Genomic DNA, 25,452 nt, shown 5'->3' with positions numbered 1-25,452 from the left:
GGAATTGCAGGGTCATGTAATTAGTATGTGTTTAACTTTGTAAGAAACTGCCAAGCTGTTTTCCAAAGTTTTAAAGTTTTTACCACCAAGGTAAGAGAGTTCCACTTTTTTTTTTTTTTTTTTTTTTTTTGAGACAGAGTCTCACTTTGTTGCCCAGGCTAGAGTGAGTGCCGGGGCATCAGCTTAGCTCACAGCAACCTCAAACTCCTGGGCTCAAGTGATCCTGCTGCCTCAGCCTCCCGAGTAGCTGGGACTACAGGCGTGTGCCACCATGCCCGGCTAATTTTTTTGTATATATATTTGTTGGCCAATTAATTTGTTTCTATTTATAATAGAGACGGGGTCTTGCTCTTGCTCAGGCTGGTTTCGAACTCCTGACCTGGAGCAATCCACTCGCCTCAGCCTCCCAGAGTGCTAGGATTACAGGCATAAGCCACCATGCTGGGCTGAGAGTTCCACTTTCTACACATCCCCTAAACATTGGTTTTTCAGGCTTTTAAATTTAAGTCCTTCTAGTGAAAGTGTAGTGGTATCTCATTGTGGCTTTAATTTTCATTTCCCTGATGACTAATGATGCTGAGCTCTTTTTCCTATGCCTTTTGCTATTAGTATATCGTTTGTGAAATGTCTGTTCACATCTTTTGCCCATTTTTTAATTAGGTTTTTTGTTTTGTCTCATTATTGAGTTACAAGCATTCTTTGCGTATTCTAGATCCAAGTCCTTTACCGAATATGTGTTTTGCAAGTATCTTCTCCCAGTGTAGTTTACCTTTTTATTTTCTTAACAGTGTGTTGTTTTGTGAACAAAAGCTTTTAATTTCATCAAGTCCAACTGGTCAAGTTTTTTTCTTCAATGATTTATGTTTTTTATATCCTGTTTAAGAAATATTTGCCTACTCCAAGATTTCAAGATTTTCTCTTGTTTTCTTCTAGAAGTTTTATAATTTTAGCTTTTTCAGTTAGGTCTGTGATTATAGGAACTGTATGTTAATGAAGGTATCATAAAAGAGAAGAAATATTTCTTAAATATTTCTCTTATAAACATGCAGACATAGCACAAAATTTAATTTACTGACAAATGGATTGTATGTGTTAAAAATAGCAATGCCTATAAATGTCTTAACTGAGTCAGAAAATAGATAATACTAAAATACTTCTGAAAACTGTGCATAATACCATAGTTCTGAAAGTTTTAACTAAGCTCCATAAAATATATTTTCTAGGACTGAGGTACTACCTATTTTTAAAGGTACTCTATATTTAATTCTAGCATGTTGATTCTTACTATCGTGAAAATAAGACCTAGTGATGGGTGTGGCTATGCAGTGTGTCTGCACAACCCATGCATTTCTTCTCGAGCAGTAAAGACGAGCAGCCCTTCTCATCTGCCCCATTGTGACAGCTACTATCCCAGAGGGGACAGAAAAGGTGCAGGCAGCACCACCAACAAGGCCAGCTCCCCCTGTCAGGTCCCGGCCATCTGTGCATACTGCAGGCTGAGGCTTTGAGGGGAAAGTCTCCTCAGTGAAGTGAGGAGCCAGACGCTCCGCTTTAGGTATTGTATGTCCCCAGGGGGAAGAAGGAAAGCTGTGGCTGCCATTTTACTCAGCACTGTGGCCTTCTCTCACCCCCACAAACACCAGGGGATAGGGGAAAAGCTTCAGCAAGCAGTCTCCTACTGAGCCTAGAGAGATCATTTCTGCTCCACTGTGCAGATTGGACCCAGTGCTCACTGGATCTCTGATAAATAAGCCAGCCCTGCCCATTTAATGAGAGCTGTATTGCTCAACATGAGAGATTGTAGCCAATGGTTCGAAAGGAAATAGAGTTGCAAGAAATTCAGGATGGCATTCGGGGTTTGGAGAGTTATGATGATGTTCCAGAAGAAGACGACTTAACTATATTTGAATAAATGTAGATTGTTATACCATACTTAAAAAATATAACACATCCCCTGAAAATAAGCCCTAGGGTGTCTTCTTGAGGAAAAATAAGATCCTGTCTTATTTTGGGGGAAACACGGTACTTAGGTATGGATTTTATAATACTCAATAAGCACTTGTTGGTTGATTATAAACAATGTAAAGATTAGTAGTATGAATTATCTAAAACATTATTTTGATTTGTTTTTGGATATATTTTGATTGGTGTGTGTCTGATCTGAAAATTCAAAATACTTCAGAACAATAAATATATAATCAAAAGTAGTTCAATGATGTTTAAAAGCAATTTAATTTCATGATGAATTTTGTGATTTTAGATAATTTGGTGAATTATTTCCATAAAGCTGTTGGCCTAAGTTAATACTGTAGTATTATTGTGCTTTTTAATATACTTTAAGAGTCTTATTATGTTTAATCTTTTTTATTGACTGGAAGAGTAATCCATATTTATAAAACATTCATGTGTAAAAAGGATATGTGGCTTTATACGTTTGATTTTTCAGTAGAGAAACTTCTATTTACTGAATAAAATTACTTTTAGCAAATATGCTAAGGAAGTCTTGGTGTTGGATAAATTCTTGTAGCATTGTTGCAATGTTCTTACTAGATTTACTTGATGAACTAATTGAATCCTTTATATTTAATATTACTTGCTGGAATACATGCACACTATTTGTGTGTGTGTGTGTGTGTGTGTTTGTATCTCCCCTGTATTTTTGCCAGTTGAGCCAGAAGAGCTCCTGTCCAGTTATTGTTTTGCTTTCCAATTAGATTGCAAGATAAAAATTGTGGCAATGACATTGATTAACATTGAACAGATTGTATTAACAGCTAGAGGAATGCTTGTTCTGCTTGAAGTGTTAGGGCTCTAATCAAAATTGGACTATAATTTCTTATAGTCCAGATGAGCCCAGTTCTTTGCATAGCAGAGATATTAATAGTATGTGGACAAGTGGGTAGGGTGGGTGACTTATGCCTTTCAGTGATAAATTTTTTTTAATTGTACTTATCATGCCTTCAAAGTCTTAAAAGGCAGCTAATCAGGAGGCAATCATTTATGATTGAATGTTAATAATTTCACTTGTGAGTTTGTAACTTTCTTGAATCATCTTCCTTTTTTAAATGTTCTCTCTCGGCCGGGCGCGGTGGCTCACGCCTGTAATCCTAGCACTCTGGGAGGCCGAGGCGGGCGGATTGCTCGAGGTTGGGAGTTCGAAACCATCCTGAGCGAGACCCCGTCTCTACTAAAAATAGAAAGAAATTAATTGACCAACTAAAAATATATATACAAAAAACTAGCCGGGCATGGTGGCACATGCCTGTAGTCCCAGCTACTTGGGAGGCTGAGGCAGGAGGATCGTTTGAGCCCAGGAGTTTGAGGTTGCTGTGAGCTAGGCTGACGCCATGGCACTCACTCTAGCCTGGGCAACAAAAGAGAGACTCTGTCTCAAAATAAAATAAAATAAAATAAAATAAAATAAATGTTCTCTCTCATAATCCTACCTATCTTTTCTCAGAACTGTTTGAGGGTACATGTCTCACTATGCTCAGTGTTCCTTTCTTGGTATCACCAATGCTAAGATGTCATGATTGCTTTCTTCCACAGTTCTCATCTCTTAACACTTTACAGAGTAGTTCCCCTAGTACTTTAAGTTGGTCTTGGATTTAGTGTTTCCTCTGCTTTCTGAGAGAGAAAATAACAACAAAATATTTCTAAAATTTATTAGATTCACTGTTTTTAGCCAAATGAGACTTTCCACTATTGCCTGGATCATAGACATTTCTAAATATAATGTGTAGCTGTCATTTTTCTTGCCTACGTCTTTCCAGTTGTTTCAAAATTATTATTAATTCCTGTGAAAAATTTAGTCAGATATATTCCTTGCCTAGCATGGTAGCTTAAATATAGTTGGTATTCAATATTTTTACATTGATATATTTATTAAACAATGTCGTCAATTAAGCATTGCAGGGATTCAAAAGTTTAATGCATATCCTTGAGCTCATGTTCTTGATGGGGAGACAAGACCACCATGAAAGAATTATAGAATAGTCTTCTGTGCTAATGTTTATAGAATGTAAACATTCAGATATAGAAAAATTTTTGTTGATTGTAGAAATAAAATGGCCTTTGTGTTTGATTCTCAAGGATAGATGAAATTTTTAATAAATAATAACTTTATCATTTAGCTATATTTAGACTTTTTATTCTAAGTCTGAAAAGGAAAAAAGTGAGGGTGATGGAAAGATAATAGCTATATTTTTCCTTGTTTAAGACCTCATCTGGGAACATGAAGCTCCCTGCTTACCATTCATTATCTAGCTCACCATATAATACTGGTGATTCCATTTGGGTAGTTGTAAAAGTGCAGTGTGACATTTCAAGCTCTTTTGGTACTCTAAAAGGAAGTAAGAAAGGGTTATCAATCTAGGAAAACCAACTTATTTCTGTCAAAAATTAAACTTTCTGTTTTTCAAACAAGAAAGTTAGGAGTGATCTCCAGAACGTATGTATGATTGTTGAAAACCTTGACTGGCTGGTTGGTTTATGCCATTTAATAAGTCCCAATAGTAAAATACTGATATTTTTGTTTCCTAAATCTTTAAATGTCTGTATTAGAAAGGTAGATCATATTGATAGGTGATTTTTGAATCTGTAGTCACCCTGCAATCTCCCTAACCATTTTTTTCTACAAGCAATATTTTTTTTCTGAGTATAATTGATCAAAATATATGTAACACAAAAGTTGGAAGGTAATATGCATACTCATGTTGGTAGGATATTCATTTAAGGGTAATTTGGCAATAGCTATCACCTTTAAAAAAATACATTCTTTAATCTGCAATTTCATTTTTATAATTCATTATAGACATACTTGTTTGCATAAAAGCAAATGAGCCTAGACGTTTAAATAGCTTTTACAAGTAAAGATACTAAAGACTGAAAACAACCTAAACTTCCAACAGTAGGGGATTGGTTAATTAAAACAGAATGATCTATATGTGCTGATGTAGAATGATAACATATAAATATATATAAATTGAATAAATTAGGGTACAGCCACTATATATGATATGATTCCATTTATGTACAAAAAGAGAAAGAAATTTGCACATAGCTAGCAACCTTCTAAAAAGATACATACAGAAGAGTCTAAACAATGATTATTCCTGCAGAAGACTGCTGATTGGGAGATGGAAACTGGGACTTTTCATGTGTGCCCTTTTATATTTTACCACATGTCATGTCTTAAGTGGTAGGACTGAGATTCCAACCCAGATCACTGACTTCAGTGTCTATTACACCACAACAACTACTTTATGTCTGCTTCAGCAAAAGTTCTCAGGTCATTTCAAAATATGATCAGGCAAAATATCTTAATAACTCAGAGTATGTCTTATTTACTCAGTCAGAGTAAGCCAGGTAGTATAAAATTGATCATTTAAAAAATATTCAGAGTGATAAACCATAACACCACACTAAGGCAGAGGTGAATGATCTGCCTGAAGCATCAGTTCATTTCATCAAGGTGGCCATAATGCACAGCATTAAACTTAAATCAAAATTAGGATATTCACATCCTACATGCAGTTGTAGGGTATCTGAGCCATATATCATCCAGGATCGACTAAATCTCACCTGAGAGCCAAATATAGTCATCATTTATTATTCTGCATGAAATAAGCTAACAAAGCCAATTTAGCTTGTGCTCTCTTCTTCAATCTTTTTCAATCTTGCTGAGTGATTACCTCTGAGTTTCTGGTCTACTGATGGAGTATGACTAAGCCTCAAGGAGGAGTAGAATACGTTTTCAATCATGGGCGTAGCCTTCTTCCAGATTTTCTCACGTATTATGTCAAAAATCCTCAGCAGTCAGAAATTGTGTTCATTTGTTCTTGAAACCAGCTGGTCCTGTTGTAGGTGGGTAAGATTGCTCAAGGTAGTGTCATCAAAATTTTTGTTATTTCTAACCATCTATCAGTATGTGCTCATGTGCTGCCTTAGTTCAGACCTTCAGCTCACATCTGTACCATCAGTGTAATCTCTTCATCCATTCTTACTTTTTTTTTTTTTTTGAGACAGAGTCTCACTTTGTTGCCCAGGCTAGAGTGAGTGCCATGGTGTCAGCCTAGCTCACAGCAACCTCAAACTCCTGGGCTCAAGCAATCCTTCTGCCTCAGCCTCCCGAGTAGCTGGGACTACAGGCATCCGCCACCACGCCCGGCTAATTTTTTCTATATATATTAGTTGGCCAATTAATTTCTTTCTATTTTTTTTAGTAGAGACGGGGGTCTCACTCTTGCTCAGGGTGGTTTCGAACTCCTGACCTCAAGCAATCCACCCGCCTCGGCCTCCCGAAGTGCTAGGATTACAGGCATGAGCCACCGTGCCTGGACCATTCTTACTCTTTTGATTTTTAAAAGGTATTCATTCATGTCACTCCAACCAAAACCTTTTAAATATTAATAAAATTGCTTCCTCCTGTCCAAAGCAACTTTTTCAAACCTTTTTTTAATTAGCAAAAGTTACATATTACAGAAAAAAAGAATTTATAAATTTTCTTGAACAAGGAATTTTAATTTTTTTATTTTTGCATGGTATATTTGTAAAAGTATTAAACTGACTTTAAAACACTTAATTATGGATATGTATGATAAAGTTCTCCCTATAATTTGGCTTCTTCCTGCCTTTTCAACCATGCTGTCCATATCTACTCACATTGTTTCCGCAATGTCCTTTGAATGTGCCTTATATTTTCTTAAACCTGTTCCTGGTACTTTTGTCCATGTTATTTTTCCTTCTCTCGGAATGCCTATCCTGTGTTCCTTCTTTTCTTTTTTCTGTATCCTGTGCATTCTTAAAGGAAGGTCCTATTCATATGCCTTTCTTTCCTTTAAGCTTCTCCAGCCAATAATGATCTCTAATCCTCTGAACTTTTAGTATTTTTTGTCTGTTCCACTTATGGAAATTAATTATATATAGACTTGTAAACTTATATGTATTTCTAATTAGCTCTAATGGTATTATTGAAATTGTTGCGTGTTAATGTTTTAGCTGTCTAGTTTTTTTTAAGATGTTAGGTCGTATGTCTTATATGTCTTTGTCCTCTTTCACACCTGGCACAAATGTCAAAAGTAGACAATTTATAAATGTTTATTTAAAATGAGCATAGACAAGAGACTATGTTAATTGTTTATCAATGTGCATGTTTAGTATTATGTTTAGTATTATTGCCAGCATACAAGCTTTCAAAAAATGTTGAAGTTATGTTAAAGAAATGACCTTTAGGTAGTAGTATCCTGTAAATGTATAAGTTTAGAATATTTCCTTGTGAAAATTAGCCTTTTTATCTATAGCCTATTTCCTTAAATCTGCCTAAGCAAGATTGAGTCAAGGCTGCTGTTTCTGAGGCCATTCACAGTATCAAATCCAGTTTACCTGGAATCTAGGAGATCAGAACCTGTTAATATACTTTTACATATTATGCAAGAGAACTACTGGTTTAGAGTTCGGGCTTTCCTGCCAGATTGCGTGAGTTACTATGTCTTTTCCACCACTCCCTACTTGCATGACTGTGCATAAGCTGTTTCCTTTACAATAAAATGCAGGTGGTAATGACTCTTGTTGCACAGGGTTGTTATGAAGGTTAAATAAGGTTATCTATGTAAAGATCTGGCACAGAATAAATGGTCAAAAATAATGTTAATAATAATTACTCTTATTAGTAGTAGTAATCATGCTCTTTACCTAACATCCTTATATATGGCAAAATCATCTGGCATTATAGAAATTTTAACTCAAGTAAATAGTTTATCAATAAAGTTTCAGTGTTTAAATCTCTTCATAAGTTTAAATCTTTTGACTTTGAAGTTTAGCTTGTTATGAAATCTTGTGACAGAGAAAAGATATGGACTGCAGACTATTCCTAGCTTACTCACAGGTTAATTTTTTAACATTTATCATTAAGTGATGTGATTGTATTATCATTATCGTTATCTATGTACATAATTTAATTCCAGTGGCTTATAAGCTTATTTAAGGCAAGGACAAAGTTTTGTTGGATTTTGTCTTTATTCTCCTCCTCATGAATTAGTAAATGTTAATTGAATAAAAACATAGCTTTAGTTTTTTCATCTGTAAAAATGAGAAGGTTAAAGTGTCTCTAAGATTACTTCCAACTCTCAAATATTTTGAAAGTAAGGGTCAGTGAAAAATGAGCCCCAGCAATGGAGAAGAATCTAGAGGATTAGGAAAATACAAATGTGAGTTTTGCAATGGATAGAAGTAAAAGACTCTTTCCCACTTTTATGTATGTATGTATGTATTTTTAGGAAAGATGTCTAGATCCTGGTATATCCAGAAATCAGCCTGTTTCCTTTGGTTTCCATGTTTGTTCTCAAGTGTTGCAAATCCTTTCCCTCTTTATCACCAAGGTTATTGCTATGTCTAGACATTCCAAATAATTTCAAAATTGACCTTGAGTATTAGGAAGCAGAGTACCTTTGTGATTTTACTTTGGCATTCATAAATACATTGCTGTCATAAAAAACCTGTTCATTAGTATTGAATACAATTTTATATTATTTCCAAAATAGAAAATGTATAGTTAGTCTTATTCCTTTTAGCTTTCATATTGTAGAGTAGCTGTATAGGTTCTCCTTCTTGGACATGTATCTCTGAGATCCCTCAAGTGGGTAGCGTTAAAATATTTATATACAACCTCAGGTTAAATATAATTTAAGGTAAATTTGTTATTAGTAATATCTTTACATTTGTTGATATACGTGTGTGTGTACACATTTTTTTTTTAAGAGGCAGAGTCTCACTGTGTTCCCCAGCCTGGAGTACAATGGTGTAGTCATACCTCACTGTAATCTCAAATTTATGGGCTTAAGCAATCCTCTGACTTCATCCTCCAAATAGCTAAGACTACAGGTACATGCCACCAAGCCCAGCTAATTTTTTAAAATTTTTTGTAGAGACAAAGTCTTGCTCTGTTGCCTAGGCTAGTCTGGAACTCCTGGCCTCAAGCAATCCTCCTACCTTGGGCTCCCGAAATGCTGGGATTACAGGCATGAGCCACTACACCTGGCCAGAATTTATATATTGTTATGTATTTCTTTCTGTGTTATTTGTCTTGGCAGGATTTTTTAGGTGTGGTTCAATAAATCATCTTTACTGAAAGAACTGTAATTTAAAGCTATCTGTTTGATTTTTCCCCCATTTAATTGCAAATTTGGTACTTCCATGATTTTTTAATTATGAAGTACCCATATGAAAGTATGTGTTAAATGTATTAATAACTATGGGGGAAAATACCAAAATTACAAACAAAAAAGTTTAAACCATACAGAGAAGAGTATATAGTGAAAAATTTACATTCTACTCCTCAGAGGCAATTACTATTAACAACTTATTGTGTATGTTTACAAAAATATTTAATGCAGGTGTGAGTATACACAAACATGTTTACATGGACTTATATATCTATGTTCTTTTAAAAAATGATACTTCAATACTTTGCTATACCTTTCTGTCAGTGACTTGCTATACTAGTTCTTCAATAAATAGTAAATTGAATTAAAATATTTATCTGAAATTAACAGCTATCATCATACTTAACATTATAAAGTCAGGAATAAGTCAGTGAAGGCTGGTATCACAACACCAGAAGATTGATTGATAAAAGTTCATCCTATTGGGTGTACATGTTTTTATATACAGGTTGAAGACATCAGAATAGCTAATGAGAAACTAAGATATGCCTGGGAGAAAAGAATTAACCAATACTCTTATCAGTCAGCAGGTGGTCAATTTTTCTGATGCGTTTGGTTTTTAAAATGCTATGTAATTTTCAAAGATTTGAGACTAATTTTTTAACTGTTTTCATCAGCACTAAAATATTAAATAGAAATACTTATAAAATCAATCTGCATATCTTATAGTCACACTGTATATAATGATTTAGTTCTCAGATATGATAAAAGTTATGAAGAGGTTTTACTCATTTGCCAACTATGATGAAAGTACTTAACCATTAGTTTCTGAGTTATAAAGTGAATTATTAAGAAGTTAAGTTACACAACAAGCATCTTGGTATTTGAAGAAATGTTCGTAGTTAAAATACTTCACATTAGAATATGGTAACTTCTTTCTTAATAAAAGAGGTTAATTTTTCCAAACTCTCTTTTATGTTAAAACATTTGGAACACAAAAGGCATTTGCTTGTGCTGGAAAAGAATTATGGCTGAATCTAAAGAAGTGTACTTACCTTGGAGCTATACTATTAGTATAACCTGTTAGTAGTCTTAAGAGCCAAAATACACTTTACTTACAAAATCTGTTACAGGTTAGTCCAGTCAAAGTTAAAATTACTTTCTTCCATAAATAATTTTTTTCTGGCAAGATAGATTTTAATGAATTAAGAGATTTTTTTTCTTTTATGACATCATACTTATTTATAATTTTAAAAGCTATCAGAGCTTTTTCTTGGAAAATATAAAGTTGTTGGCTTGGAACTTCAAAAATATTTAGAAAATCATTTTGCAATAGCCATAATAATCCCAAGTTGACAATTACTGTGTATTTGCTTCCCCAAAGACACTCCCTGTTGTATTAATGTAAATGAGTTTTGAAGATTTTTAGAGAAATAGTAATAGTAAAATGGAAGAATAACATATCATGACCAAAGAAGTTCTAATCTAGGCATGTATATATGATTTAAAATATTAGAATGAGGCCGGGCGCGGTGGCTCACGCCTGTAATCCTAGCTCTTGGGAGGCCGAGGCGGGCGGATTGCTCAAGGTCAGGAGTTCAAAACCAGCCTGAGCAAGAGCGAGACCCCGTCTCTACTATAAATAGAAAGAAATTAATTGGCCAACTGATATATATATAAAAAATTAGCCGGGCATGGTGGCGCATGCCTATAGTCCCAGCTACTCGGGAGGCTGAGGCAGAAGGATCGCTCGAGCCCAGGAGTTTGAGGTTGCTGTGAGCTAGGCTGACGCCACGGCACTCACTCTAGCCTGGACAACAAACCGAGACTCTGTCTCAAAAAAAAAAAAAAAAAATATTAGAATGAGGACGAGATAGACTTAGTAAACTAGCAGTAGATGGATACCTAACATAATAAAAAATTTGTATAGGTTGTTTATACTCTTTTGCCATTGTAAATAATGCTTCTGTAAACAATCATGTACAAGATTTTGTGTGGACGTATATTTTCATTTCTCTTGGGTGGAAGTAGAATTGCTAGATCCTATCATAACTTTGTAACTTTTTAAGGAATTGTGAAACGGTTTTCCAAAGTGGCTATGCCCTTTTACATCCCAACTAGTTATTTGTGAGAGTTCCAATTTCTTTTTATTAATGTAAGAAATAATTCATCCATAGTAAATCACCCTTTTAAAGTGTACAATTTGATAGTTTTCAGTGCATTTACAAAGTCGTGAACTATCACCACTCTCTAATTCCAGAACATTGTCATCACCCCAAAAGAAACCCTGTACCTACTGGCAATCACTACCCATTCTCCTCTACTGCCAACTAATATTCTACTTTATATTTTTGTGGATTTGCTTATTCTGGGCATATTATGTAAATGGTCATACAATCATACGCTGTGGCTTTTTGTGTCTGGCCTCTTAGCATAATGTTTTCAATCATTTCTGGCCTCTTAGCATAATGTTCTCACCTATGTTGTACCACATATGAGTACTTCCTTTTTTATAGCAAAATAATATTTGTTGTATGGATATCCCACATTTTATTTATTCATCATTTAATGGACATTTGATTGTACTGTGTCACCACTGTGAATAAAGCTGTTAACATTTATTAACAAGTTTTTGTGTGAACATGTTTCCATTTCTCTTGGGCATATACTTAGGAATGGAATTGTTCAACCACATGGTAAATCTATTTTAACTTTTTGAGGACTGCCAAATTCCAAAGTGGCTGTTCAGTTTTACATTTGAGCCAGCGATGTGTGAGGGTTTCAGTTTCTCCATTTTTCTCTGCAACATGTATCTTTCTGATCATAGCCGTCTGGTGGATTTGAGGTAGTACCTCACTGTGGTTGATTTTCATTCCTTGAATGAGTATCATTTCCCTTTTGAACATCTTTTCTTATACTCATTGACTGTTTCTATATCTTCTTGGAGAAATGTCTGTTTAAATTTTTTGACATTTTCAAAATGTACTGTCTTTTTTACTGAGTTGTAAGAGTTCTTTATATCCTGTAGATATGTTCCTTATCAAATACTTGATTTGCAAACATTTCTCCCATTCTATATGTTGTGTTTTCAATATCTTGATGCTGACTTTTGAAGTAAAAAATTTTAATTTTGATGAAATCCAGTTGACCAATTCATTTATCATTTGTATTGGTTTTCTATGCTACTGTTAAAAAAATATCGCCAAAAATGTAATAGCTTAAAGCAACACAAATTTATTACATTTATAGTTTGTATTAAGCATCAGTCTTTCATTCTTATTCTTTTTCAAGATTGTTTTGGCTATTCTGAGACTTTGTTTGTTTGTTTGTTTCCATGAGTTTTAAAATCAAGGTCTAAATTTCTGCAAATAAAAAGAAAGACAGGGGGTGCATTGAATCTAAAGATTAATTGTGGAATATTGCTATCCTGACATGGATCTTCTGATCCTTGAGCTTAGGATGTCTTTCCACTTAATTACATCATCTTTCATTTCTTTTAACAATACTTTGTCATTTTCACTGTAATTTTTGCACTTTTTTGTTAAATTTATTCTTAAGTATTTTTTCTTTTTGATGTTACTGGAAATGAAACTGTTTTCTTAATTTTGGATTGGTCATTGCTAGTGTATAAAACTCTGAATGATTTTTGTGTATTAGTCTTATATTCTACAACTTTGAAAAACTTGCTTAATAGGTCTAGTTGATTTTTAGTGGATTCTTTAGAGTGTCATATAAAATCATATCATCTGTGAATAGAAGTAGTATTGCTTCTTCCTTCCTAATCTGGATGCCTTCAGTTTCATGTTTTTTAATGAGAAATCAGCACTCAAATCATTGTTTCTCTATACGAATGTCTTCTCCATTCTGTTATTAGACTATATAATGAATTTTTAACTTCAGATATTTATTTTTCAGTTTTAGAATTTTTATTAGCATTTTTTATATTCTATAGTTTTCTGTTATGCTATCCATTCCCTTTATTTATTGTGTATGTGTATTCTTTTACTTGACTGAGCATAGTTATAATAGCTATTATAAAATGTTAGCCTGGTGATTTCAACATCTGTATTATCTGGGAGTTGGTCCCAGTCAATTGTGTTTTCTCTTGGAATGGATTACATTTTACTGGTTTTTGTGTATCAAGTACTTTTGGACTGTATGGTGGACAATGTGTGTGTCAGGTTGTAAAGAGTAGATTCTGTTCTGTTTTTTTCAGAATGTTGTTTTATTTTTTCAGTAGGCACTTATCTTATTGAGACTCAGTCTGCAGACTTTCTTGGATGGTAGCTCAAATTTCTGTTTTCTCTTTTTGTGTTTAGCTGGGCTATTTGCAGTGTGCACTATGTGCAATGTTCAGGGGCTGGCTAGAGATTTGGACAGGGAAACTTGATTATTTTCAAGTAGTTTGAGTGGTGTGATCATTTTACCTTGATTTTTTGTTTCAAAAGAAAATCTCTAGATATTAGAATCATAATATTAATTGGAAATGATCATAGCTATTTGAATTTCAGTCCCTTATTTTGACAATTAATAAAACTCTGCTTATTTAATTCTTTTATATTTCTCTTATAGATCGAGCTGGGAGCATCAGTACCCTTGATTCTTTAGACTTTGCAAGATATTCAGATGATGGTAACAGGGAAGCAGATGAGAGAGTAGCAGGTAAGACTGTAAAGGCAGATTTAGATTCTTTGACATTCCAGAAATAATAAAATGACTTGAGGAATTCTCTTCTAAAATTTGGCATGTGAATATAATGTATATAGTTATTATACAAAGTTGTGTTACTAATTACTAATTTATTATAGATTTGGGGATACCCCATCTTCTTCTTCTAGTGGTGCTATGAATCTCTGGTTATATACACCTACAGTTTGCTGAGTTATGCTTGTAGCCAGCAGTTTACAAGCAAGCAGTTGTAAAACTGGTGTAAGACAGGCTTAAGTTAGCCATGGTATAATGAGGCTTGGACCTAAGCTTCATTTTTTGATACTCCAAACCAGAAATGAAATTCAGGTATGTATACCAGTACAACCCTATTGATTGTTAAAAATTGGTTCAAATACTTCCATGCTGATTGGTGAATTAACTTTGCCTTGAGTTTCCTGGATGCTCCCCAACCATCACAGCATGTCTTCAGAAACTTCTGCCTTTTCTATGATCTAGAAAATAAAGTGTTAATGCTTGGTATGGCAGGGGCCTCCAGGACCCTAGCCATTTTAGTAAGAAGTACAGTATCCTTTCCGATTGTTTGGTTGTTCACTTCAGTTTCCTTCCCTTTCCATTCCCTAAACCTTTTCCCCCACCAGTCCTGCCTTCTAGGCATCACTATTGGATCTGTAGGGACTTAAAAGTACCAGTCTATACCCTGTGTTCTCCCTATACCAGATAAGCGCAATTGGAATCTGCTGAGGGTCCACCTTGTAATTCACTCTTGTAGCAGCCCTGGGTCCTTAGGTGTAAATATCTGGTGTTTTTCTGGTGTCTCAAGGCTGTGGCTACCTGCCATTGAGGTCATTCTTGAGTGCCTTGCAGGAATTGTAGTTTTCATAAGACTTTGGCTGTGAGGGAGATGGATAAGCAGACAGATATATCAGTTAGGTATTTTGAGCTCCATGAGAATGGTGGGCACATCTGAAATAGGAGGGATGCCACATGGCATAGATGGGACTTGTTAGAGCAATATGGAGTCAGGGAACAGGAATATGGATACAGGAATGTGGATTCCTCTCTTGAACATCTTTGTTGAATTTTTCTTTCATTTACTGCAACAAGTTTGTTAAAACCTACCAAATGTTTACCCGTCGTGGTCATTATGAATAAAAATGAGTGCTAATTCTTATATAACACTTCCTCCTTTCGAAACACTATTCTAAAAATATACTAACTCATTGAATTATGGAATTATCATCATCTTCCCCTCCCCAGGAAAGTGAGGCACTCAGAGAAATTATATAATACTTTAGTAGCAGAGCTAGGATTCAAATCCAGATAGCACAGGAACAGAACCCACAATTAACTATACCATATGCTACCTCTTGGCATGAAAATTAGGTTTGATCTAATTAAAAATGACATTCTAATAAATGATTTTCATTCATTGCTCAAGATAGAGATAGTGATTATTTTTAAATCTCAGTATTATATGAATTTTTAAAAAGTCATGTTTTTAATTCAGCAGACACTGAGAGGATCAGCAGTATAACCAATAACAATATCAATTTAATAGGAAAATCACTAAAAATAGTTTAATGTGGCTCCCTATATCAAATCACAGTTTAGTCATGAGCATCATTTATTGACAACCACAACAAAACATCAGATCATATCAGTAATATCTAAAAATTAGCAATTCAAATAGAAATTATTCAAATAATTTTAGGACTAATTTATCCTACTAATTCTATCACTTGTCAAGTAACATTGTTATATATAATTAGAGATTATGTACTTTATGTACATACTAAATATATGGTGTTTTAGTTTAGAGACTAAATATATCTAATTTTGTATACTGTTTTATTGTACAAATTATTGCATATTAGAAAATAACTCCTACCCAGAAATTAGCTACATAATTATGGTTTTTTCTTTAATTTCCATTTGAAAAATTACATTCTTTATTGAATCAAATTGAAGAGGTTCCTAATTCTCATCATTTGGGTGTTTTAGTACTTCTAATTAGGGGAAAACATTGCTGTAAAAGCGAAATGTTTAGCTTAAATTTATGATTATTAATTGTTTGGAACAATCTCTTAATTATTCATGTCAATATAGGTAGAAAAGAAGAAGATAAGAGAAGTTCCTCTGACCAAATATTACTGCATACATAACATTTTTATTCCCTAACTTTTTATTAGAACTCAGAGTAAAATGGTTGATATCTCTATATAGAGGTAGAGATCTCTATAGATCTCTGATCTAAATGCTTTTTGAGACACAATTAACAAAGAGCAGTGGACCTGGATAACCCACAGACTTAACGCAACTAAGAGTGAAATGTATTCAGTATGTGATAGTTTTAACCTTATATTTTTAATCTAAAGAATGTACTGTTTCAGGCCGGGCGCTGTGGCTCACGCCTGTAATCCTAGCTCTTGGGAGGCCGAGGCAGGCGGATTGCTCAAGGTCAGGAGTTCAAAACCAGCCTGAGCAAGAGCGAGACCCCGTCTCTACTATAAATAGAAAGAAATTAATTGGCCAACTGATATATATATATATATAAAAAATTAGCCAGGCATGGTGGTGCATGCCTGTAGTCCCAGCTACTCGGGAGGCTGAGGCAGAAGGATCACTCGAGCCCAGGAGTTTGAGGTTGCTGTGAGCTAGGCTGATGCCACGGCACTCACTCTAGCCTGGACAACAAAGTGAGACTCTGTCTCAAAAAAAAAAAAAAAAGAATGTACTGTTTCTAAGTTTGGAGTGATAAAGTAATTTTTAATTACTGTACTGTGCTCATATATAAATAAATACTGTCTTTCCATCTTTACTGGTAAAGGGAGGAGAAAGGAGGAAGAACATATGTTATCCCAAGAGAAAATCTTTCAGTCTTTTACTGCTCTTGTACCATAGCCTGTTATTGAATCAAATATGTGAGTATGTGGATGGAACTTTATTAAAAAGCTTCAATTAATCACAACTTCCATTTCTAAAAAAAATTTGACTCTTTGCTAATCACTGGTAGTAACTTAAAAGCTTATTGAAAGACCAATAATCCAGAAAAGATATGTCATCTGTCATTGAATCACATGTAAGCCTCACTAAGAATGAAGAAGCATTGAAGAAAGAAGGAAAATTTCTTTATTATTTTTCTATACCAGTGTTGGATGGAAGCTGGTTACAGATAACACAGTAATGAGTTCATTGTCCCACCAGGCAAATGAAATTTCTTCTCCAACCCTTAATCAGTTTTTGTTTATGAGACAGATACTGCATTTGTTTTCAGCAACATTTTACCACCTTTCTCCTAAATTTAAAAATCTGATTATTTTTTCAAATCTGTACAAATTTTACTTCAAAAAGGAAGGGATCACTAACTGAACAAATACTTACTGGGCACTTATTCTGTGCTAGGTGCTTTATGTAAAATGTTTTATTTAATCTTATTAACAGTCTTACAAAATAGGTCATGAAATCTTTGTTTTATACATTAGAAAACTGAGGTTTACCATGGTTGAGAAATTTTCCCAGTAGCTTCCTTATAGCAAGGGGCAAGATCAGGATGTGTACACATAGAGGTTTTATTCCAAAGTCCACAATATATCTTTTACTACCAGACTATAGCTGTAACCCCTCTGTATATTCCTGTGGATAGCAGAATCTTGTCTTTCCTCTATGAGACTATTTCACGTAGCCATTTTCTTTTTTTTATTATTTTTAATTATTATAAGGACATTATAGTTGTATATCTTTACAGGGTACATGTAATGTTTTGATACAGGCATACAATGTGAATTAATCAAATCAGAGTAATTGGGGGTATCCATTACCTCATGCATTTACTATTTCTTTGTGTTAGGAACATTCCTTTTCTTCTCTTTTATTAGCTATTTTAAAGTATACCCTAACTTATTGTTGATTATAGTGACTTTGTTGCGCTATCAAATATTGTTCATTCTGTCTATCTAACTATATTTTTGTACCTATTAACCATCCCCACTCTATGCCCCCCTCCTTGCCATTTTCTTTTAAAAGAAGTAAAATTTTAAAAGGTTTTCATTTTCATTATTGTCCATTTCTCAATTTTTATGTAAAGTGTACATTTTCATTTAAAAATGATTAAAATAGTAGCAGATGCCTAATCAAAATGAGCTTAATCTAGGTGATTTTTTTTTAGTAAAGACTTTTTTATATGTTATTGAATAAAACTACTGTTACTTAGTGTATATACAATGTACTTCTTAAATTTTCAAATGTTCTTAAAGGTAACTAGAGGTTATATTTAAGCTAAAAATAAAAGTGATTTTATATTCATTAAATTTGTTTGGGTTTGGGGGTGGAGGTTTTTTGTCTTTAAGTATATTTCATGACAATGTTAGTTTCCTAGGGGAAAAACAAAAGTGGGAGAAAAAAAAACAAAGTCTCATGGTCAGATAAGTTTAGAAAATTGTGGTTTTCTGCAGGATTTTTCAAGGTTTTTAATGTAATAGGTTATTGTAATAATTTATATGTTAAGTCATGAAGGTTTGAACTATAACAATTACAGGGACAAATGGAGATGAATGGTTATTTAGGGAATTATTAAAGGGTTGGAGTCAATATGGCTTGGACATTTAATTGAAGTGAGAGTAAAGGAAGGGATAAAGGAAGAGTACTTTCCAGGTTTCCTTTTTGTCCAGCTGGGTAGGTAGTGGTGCCGTTATTGGAGAGATTTCAGGAGGAGGACCAGATTTGAGAGGAAGATGATGAAATCTATTTAGATAGGATCAAATTCAAAACTTATGAGACATTCAAGTGAGCATGTCTTGGAGATAATTGGGTAGATCTGTGTGTTAAGAAAAGGATCTAAATATTTCTGAGTTTTTAGAGTACTTCTGATAGTTAAAAATCACAGAAGTGAATATCATCCGAGTGGAATAGGAAGAGAAAAGGGCTAGGGATGACACCCTGAGAAACACCAGCATTGAAATGAGTGATAAAGGAACCCAAGCAGGAAGAACAATAGATTTTTTTTCTTTAGAGTCTGTGGGACAGAAGATGCGTTCTTTTCACTAAGATCAAAATAGAAAAAGAAATGTCTACAAACCACAGAAATTGTGTCTTGCTTTGATTCACTTATCATTCTCTAAGTCATACCTAACTAATGTATATTTCTTAAGTCTATAATAGGCAGGGAGAATTCTCTAAACCTAGTGGGGTGGTAATGGTACTACTATCTTAGGATTTTTGTATTATTTTAGGAATGAGTTTATATTCTAACTCATATTCTTAAGAAAATTGAAAAGAATTTTTCCTTTTCCTAGAACTGTTCTTGGGATACTAAAATAACAATGATGGGAAAGTGCTATTCATATTTCAAATCACCTTATAGTCAGAAAAAAAATAATCCAGGAAACTCTGATTTGAAAGAAGACAAGTTTCTCATCTACTATGAGATGGCAAAATCCTTGACTCAAACCTATTGATTTGAGCTCTTCAATGCTGAACTGGAATGGGAATGAAAAAATAGTAATACTTGACTCTGACCATTGTTACGGGACAGATCTTCCAAAATACAGTAATATTTTGAGTTTCATACTAAAATAAATTAAATCTAGCAAGTACTTCAAGATAATATCAGTGATAAATTGAGTTGACGCAACAAAGCATTGATCTTTTATTTCTACTTTGAAATTTCACACTTTACCTGTAGTGTCTCCATATATTTGTACATCTCCTAAGTCATGAAAGCATGATCTTTAAGCACTTAAGTACCTCTGATCTACTACCAGTATTATCCAACCCATGTTAGGAAATAACTGTTTGAACTAATCTGAAGTCTCTTGTACTAAATTATTTAAAAATATATACACCTACATCTTTGCAGTCATTACTTTAGTTCCAGTAAAATTGCATTCAGCAGATTGAACTAGTAGAGTAAACAGGTTGATCATTGATTTCTTTAGCATTTTTTATAGTCATACATATCCTCAGATATTTTTAGGAAGAATTATAATATTTGAAAAATACTTGGAAGTTTGGTATAATGTATCTTTTTACAGGTAATTAAATTTGAGTTTTAATCCAATGTTTAAATAAAGAGGAAACAAATTCATATATCTGTAAATATAGCACTGCTGTAAAGAACATTTCTTATAAAACTCACAAAACTGCAATTACTTGATCATACTATGCCATTATAGAGATGTGCTATAGCTTCAAAGATATGCCTTTGTCTTTTAAAGTCTGTATTGTATATTAAGAGAAACATGCAGCAGAGTGAATTCATTTTGATAAGCACTATCTTTTCAAAGCATTGGAAACTTATAATGACATTTGGCAGTATATATGTAGATGTGCTTAAAAATATAAATTCTTGCCGTCTGACATGGGTTTTTCTGGCTTTCTGTGCCTTAATCATTCAGTGTTTTGTTCTTGGTCACCTAAACTTTCATTAATTGAATTTTGAGTTTTTCCCAGTTTGTGTTTTAACCAGTTTTTTTTTTCCATTTCTTTTTTCATATTTGTATCATTCTGGTATAGGGCATTTCTGATCTGCAATTGTTCTGTAATATGTCTCAGTAAATTTTAAGTGATATTAAAAACATATGTGTATTCATTTTACTTAAGATATAGTTCAGTATTTTTAAATCAAAATCAATTACCTAGAGTTTCAAAATTTAAAAAAAGAAAAAAAACGGTATAAACCTATTCTGTACTTACTTTACACATTGAATGTGTATAGTTTTACCTTAAGGAAAGCTTTAATACTAAATGTAGGTATTAGGGAAAATATTTTAACTTTGTTGCACAGAAATATTTGCAGATCAGCATTGCTAACTACCAAAAAATGTATGGTAACATATGATATCATCTGATTTTTAGTTGTGCTTCCTATGTTGCTGCAGTTAAATTCTGTGCATCAAAATAATTGGCTTTCATGTACTAGATGTGATTCAATTACATCTTAAGTTTTTATTAAAAATTTGCAAACTGAGTGAATCTTGATCTTTCCATATATTTTTATAGCTTTGTTGTCTCTGATATCATCTCATTTGACATCATTTTTCTGTTTATTAGTCAACCAAGAAAAATTGCATCTTTAAGATAAAACTTTAAATCCCTAGTTTTTATGCAGAACTATTTAACTATTGTAATTTTTCAAAATCCATTTGTGACAAAGATCACTTAATTTTCCCAGAGCTTTACTTCACAAAAATGTATTTTTTCCAAGTCCAGGCTTTCTTTCTCTTCAGCACAATAGCTATACATTTTAAGAGAAATTCTCAGTTAAAACACATGTAATTAAATCTTGCTTGTTGTGAAACTTTTTTAAGAGCTTCTTAAAATATTTCCTCAGTATTCATATTTATTTTATAATCAGACTATGTGGTAATAAAAGAAATCTTTGAGATTCACTAATACCTCTTAAAATGAATATTATCTATTAGAAAAATTATAGGAAACTTTGAAATTTTACTTAATCTCACATGGTATCCTTAGATAACTATACTTTCAGAAATGTACATAATCATTTGCTTTAGAATTTTATTAATTAGGAATTAAAAGGGATACTATTTCTGTCCTTTGGCATTAAGTGAAAACTAATATAAAACGCTTGGAACTTTTTTTTGGATATGTGTTTAACATATCTATGCTTGTTTTTAGAAAACATATGCTTATTTATTGAAAAATTTATAGGCATCACAACATTTGTTAAATTTTTAAGCCATATTCCTTCAACATGTTAATGAAGGGATCTATTCACTAACTTTTCTATATATTGATTTATAATATTATTCTAGACAGTGCTTTTTAAAATAACTTTATTTTTTAAAATCCTATGGTTTTTGTTTATAAGGATATTTCCTTGGGCTTCATCTGATTTTAACATTTTCCCCTAATACTATCTATGTCACCTGAAAACGTCTCATTACATTTTCTTACCTAGACTAAGTGAAGCAGAAGTACCCAGATTACTAATATTTTTATTTATCTAAATGAGAATATACCATAGATTTTATTTTTAAATAGAGCTATGCCTTGTCAGACAGCTAGAACTTTTGAAAACAGTCCCCTGAATTCTACTAAAACTATGGAAAACATTCACCAGTTTGCTTGCAAATCAACTCTGCTGCATGCGTTCACAAGTTTCATAAAGATTGCATGCTTTCTGTTTTTCAATACAAATTGTATTTTTTTTTCATACCCATCCTTGCTTTTTATTTTTTTATTTTGTTTCCCTTTTCTTGGTTGGATGCCTGTGTGTGTTTATTCCAAATCCCTGTCCAGTCCTGGAATTTGAACTACGGAAAGCCAAGGAGACCATTCAGGCCCTCCGAGCCAACCTGACAAAGGCTGCAGGTGGTGTACATAAAACTTTTTTGAGACTTTTTCTACTTTGACAATGCAGAAGTAGCTGAAATATTTTAAAATGTAAAATAATAAAATATTATTTGTATTTTCTTCCACCAGAACATGAAGTTCCTTTACAGGAACGAAAAAATTACAAATCAAGTCCTGAAATTCAGGTGGGTGAATAAGAGATCTAAAAGTATCTCCCACAGGAAATGGAGACACAAATATTGAAGGAGGAAAACATGATTTTCCATTTGTCTTTTATTTTGCTTCTAGGAACCAATCAAACCTCTTGAAAAGAGAGCTCTAAACTTCTTAGTCAATGAATTTTTATTGAAGAATAACTACAAGCTTACATCAATAACTTTTTCAGACGAAAATGACGATCAGGTAATATTTTGACTTCTTAGTGCTAATGGATCAGTTTGAATCTTGCACCTTAAAAAAGTAAATGTCAGCAAGTTTATTATGTAGAAATCAGGAGGTCATTATTTTAAGTCAAGATTATTCTGTTGATCCATGAAATCTCCTATGGATCTTTTAGCAAAAATAGAAGTTCTCAGCTGGGTGCAATGGCTCATGCCTGTAATCTTAGCACTCGGGGTGACCAAGGTGGGAGGATCGCTTGAGCTCAGGAGCTGGAGACCAGCCTGAGCAACAGTGAGACCCTGTCTCTACAAAGAGAAAACAAAAATAGAAAAATTATTCAGGCACGCTTTTGTGCACCTATCATCCCAACTACTTGGGAGGCTGAGGCAGGAGGATCACTTGAGCCTAGGAGTTTGAGGTTGCAGTGAGCCATGATGATGCCACTGCACTCTAGTTGGGGTGACAGTGTGATTCTGTCTCCAAAAAAAAAACCAAATTCTCTAAAGGAGATAGTTCATTTACTCTCTCATTTACTGTATTTGGCAAAAATTAAATGTAATCATTTTCTAGTTATTTTTTATTATAGTAGCTTCATTGAACATGTACTATGTAAAAGACATTAAAGTCATATTTAGCTAACATAAATATCATTCCATAATATGCTATGGTTATATAGTTTAGGTTAATTGTGTTTTGTAAATTAAAGAGTGAATTGGGAAAGTTTTGAATATGCAAGAAATAGTATTGAGAGGCCGAAAAGAACACAAAAAGAGGAAAAGAAGAACAAAGATGAAAACAAATAGCAAGATGATAGATTTAAACCCAGTTATATCAATACTCTAAATGTAAGCAATCAATCCTTCTCAGTTAAAAGATAGAAATTATTAGAGATTTCAACAGTAGTCTTCCAATAATTGAAAGAACAAGGCACAGAAAATCACTTAGGATGTGAGACTAAAATATATATGGAAGGGGAAAGGAACTGATACAGCCAAAACAACTTTAATGAAGAATAACAAAGTTGGAGGACTTAAACTATCTGACTTCAGGTCTTAAAAGATATTGTAGTCCAAACAGTGTGATATTGATATATAGACAAATAAATCAGTGGAACAGAATAGAGTGTCCAGACATAGACTCACACATAGATCATCTGGCAAAATGCAAAGTTAATTCCATACAGAAAGGATAATCTTTTTTTACAAATGGTACTGGAATAATTTGCTATCTATATGCCACAAAAACGAACTTCAAACTATATTTCATGCCATATACGAAGTTAACTCAAAATGGAACATAGATTTAAATGTATATCCTGAAAATCTATAAGGCTTCTGGAGGAAAACAGAAAAAAAAATCTCTGCAACCTTGAAAGATGGGCAGAGAGTGGTTAGATACCAAAAATGTGTTGTTCTCTATCAAATTTTCTCTCATCAAAATTAATAACTTCTGCTCTTTGGAATCCACTCTTAAGTGAATGAAAATACAAGACACAGATTGAGTGAGAATATTCACAAGTAACATATCTGATAAAGGATTTATATCCAGAATGTATAATGAACTCTCTGAACTCAATAATAAAAATCAACCCAATTTTTAAAAAAATAAACAAAAGTTTTAAATAGGTACTTATGAAAGAAGATACATTGGATGGCAAATAAGCTCATGAAAAAGATTCCCAATGTCTTTATTCATTAGGAAAATGCAAATAAAGTCATATTTAGATATCACAATGAATTTATTAGAATAACTAAGACTGCATGAAATCTTGGGTAGGATATGGAGCAACTGGAAGTCTCATTTCTGGTTCCAAGCACAGGGTAAATATGTAATAAATTTTGGATGGATAATAGAAATATAGACATTTGAATAATATATATAATATTTATTTAATAATTTTTTAAAAGCTAAAAGTCATTTAGTTATTATTATAGGCTAAGCACTGTGTTAAGTCCTTTATATACATTTAATCATAACCCCTTTAAGAGATAAGTATTGCACCTATTTTACAGATGACCAGTTTAAGCCTCAAATTAACTTACAACAGTAATAATTGAGACAGATATGAATTTCATACTATGTCCTGTTGTCTCCAAGCCCCCATTTTTGGTAATCCTATCTGCAGCATATCTGTATTCAGTCCTATTGAGATTTAATCCTCAATAATAGTTATGCCATTATTCAAATAAACTATCAAAGGATTAAGGGTATCACATTTAGAACATTCAAATGAATATGTCGTAGTTTCTCAAAGAAGGTCCTGTAAATAAGTTATATCAAATTAGTACTAAATTCTGATATGTTAGAGGAAGATGGAATGGTAAGACAGTGTATTTGCATGTGATTGATTACTCTGAAACTTCATAAAGCTCTTCTAAAAATCTTTGTGTATAGAATGCTTGAGAGGCTATGCCTTTTTGTACTTTGCATAAAACAGTGTTAGACTGAACTAAGAAGAATTTGTTTTACTGCACAACAAATCAAAGAGGAGCTATTTGGATTCTGAAAATTGCCAGAAGCATTTTTAATAATACAATTTAGAATCATGCAACTACAGCAAGAAGACAAGCAGATTAAATTGCTTGCTTACTCACTAGAGATTACACTAAGTATATAGAGGTTGGAATAATAAAGGAAGAACAAAATTAATGCCATTGGTGAGTTTACTTATAACCTATAAATAATATGTACAATTTGTGAACCAAGACTATCTTAATCTAGACATATTTTATGGCTTTATGCCAATATTTGAGCATGTTTTACAAGCTTAAAAGTTAACACAAGCCTTAAAGTTGAGTTTATGTTTTGGAGAGATTTAATAAAAATGATTGTGTAATTCTTGACATCTAAGATAATTAAACCTGTTTAGAATGTCAGGAAACTTACAAGAATAATATCAGACAGTGGAAGATATATTATAAAATAA

General features: G+C 33.1%; 1 protein-coding gene across 7 annotated transcripts in view; it reads left to right on the top strand.

Moving 5' to 3' along the window:
* RELCH (RAB11 binding and LisH domain, coiled-coil and HEAT repeat containing) overlaps positions 1–25,452 on the top strand; it is a 101,140-nt gene that overhangs the window by 3,770 nt on the left and 71,918 nt on the right. For 5 of the 7 annotated variants that reach the window (XM_012774484.2, XM_012774482.3, XM_012774480.3 and 2 more), the window contains exons 2-5: positions 13,734–13,823; positions 22,092–22,163; positions 22,275–22,330; positions 22,434–22,547. In XM_012774484.2, the coding sequence (XP_012629938.1) occupies positions 13,734–13,823; positions 22,092–22,163; positions 22,275–22,330; positions 22,434–22,547 (332 nt within the window). The remainder of the gene's footprint in view (positions 1–13,733; positions 13,824–22,091; positions 22,164–22,274; positions 22,331–22,433; positions 22,548–25,452) is intronic. The other 2 variants (XM_012774486.2, XM_012774485.2) reach the window with 1 other exon arrangement.

The sequence above is a fragment of the Microcebus murinus genome, chromosome 17, assembly GCF_040939455.1.
Source record: "Microcebus murinus isolate Inina chromosome 17, M.murinus_Inina_mat1.0, whole genome shotgun sequence".
NCBI classification, from domain to species: domain Eukaryota; kingdom Metazoa; phylum Chordata; class Mammalia; order Primates; family Cheirogaleidae; genus Microcebus; species Microcebus murinus.
Note: the sequence above shows the minus strand (reverse complement) of the source record. Positions and strands in the feature narration are given on the sequence as shown.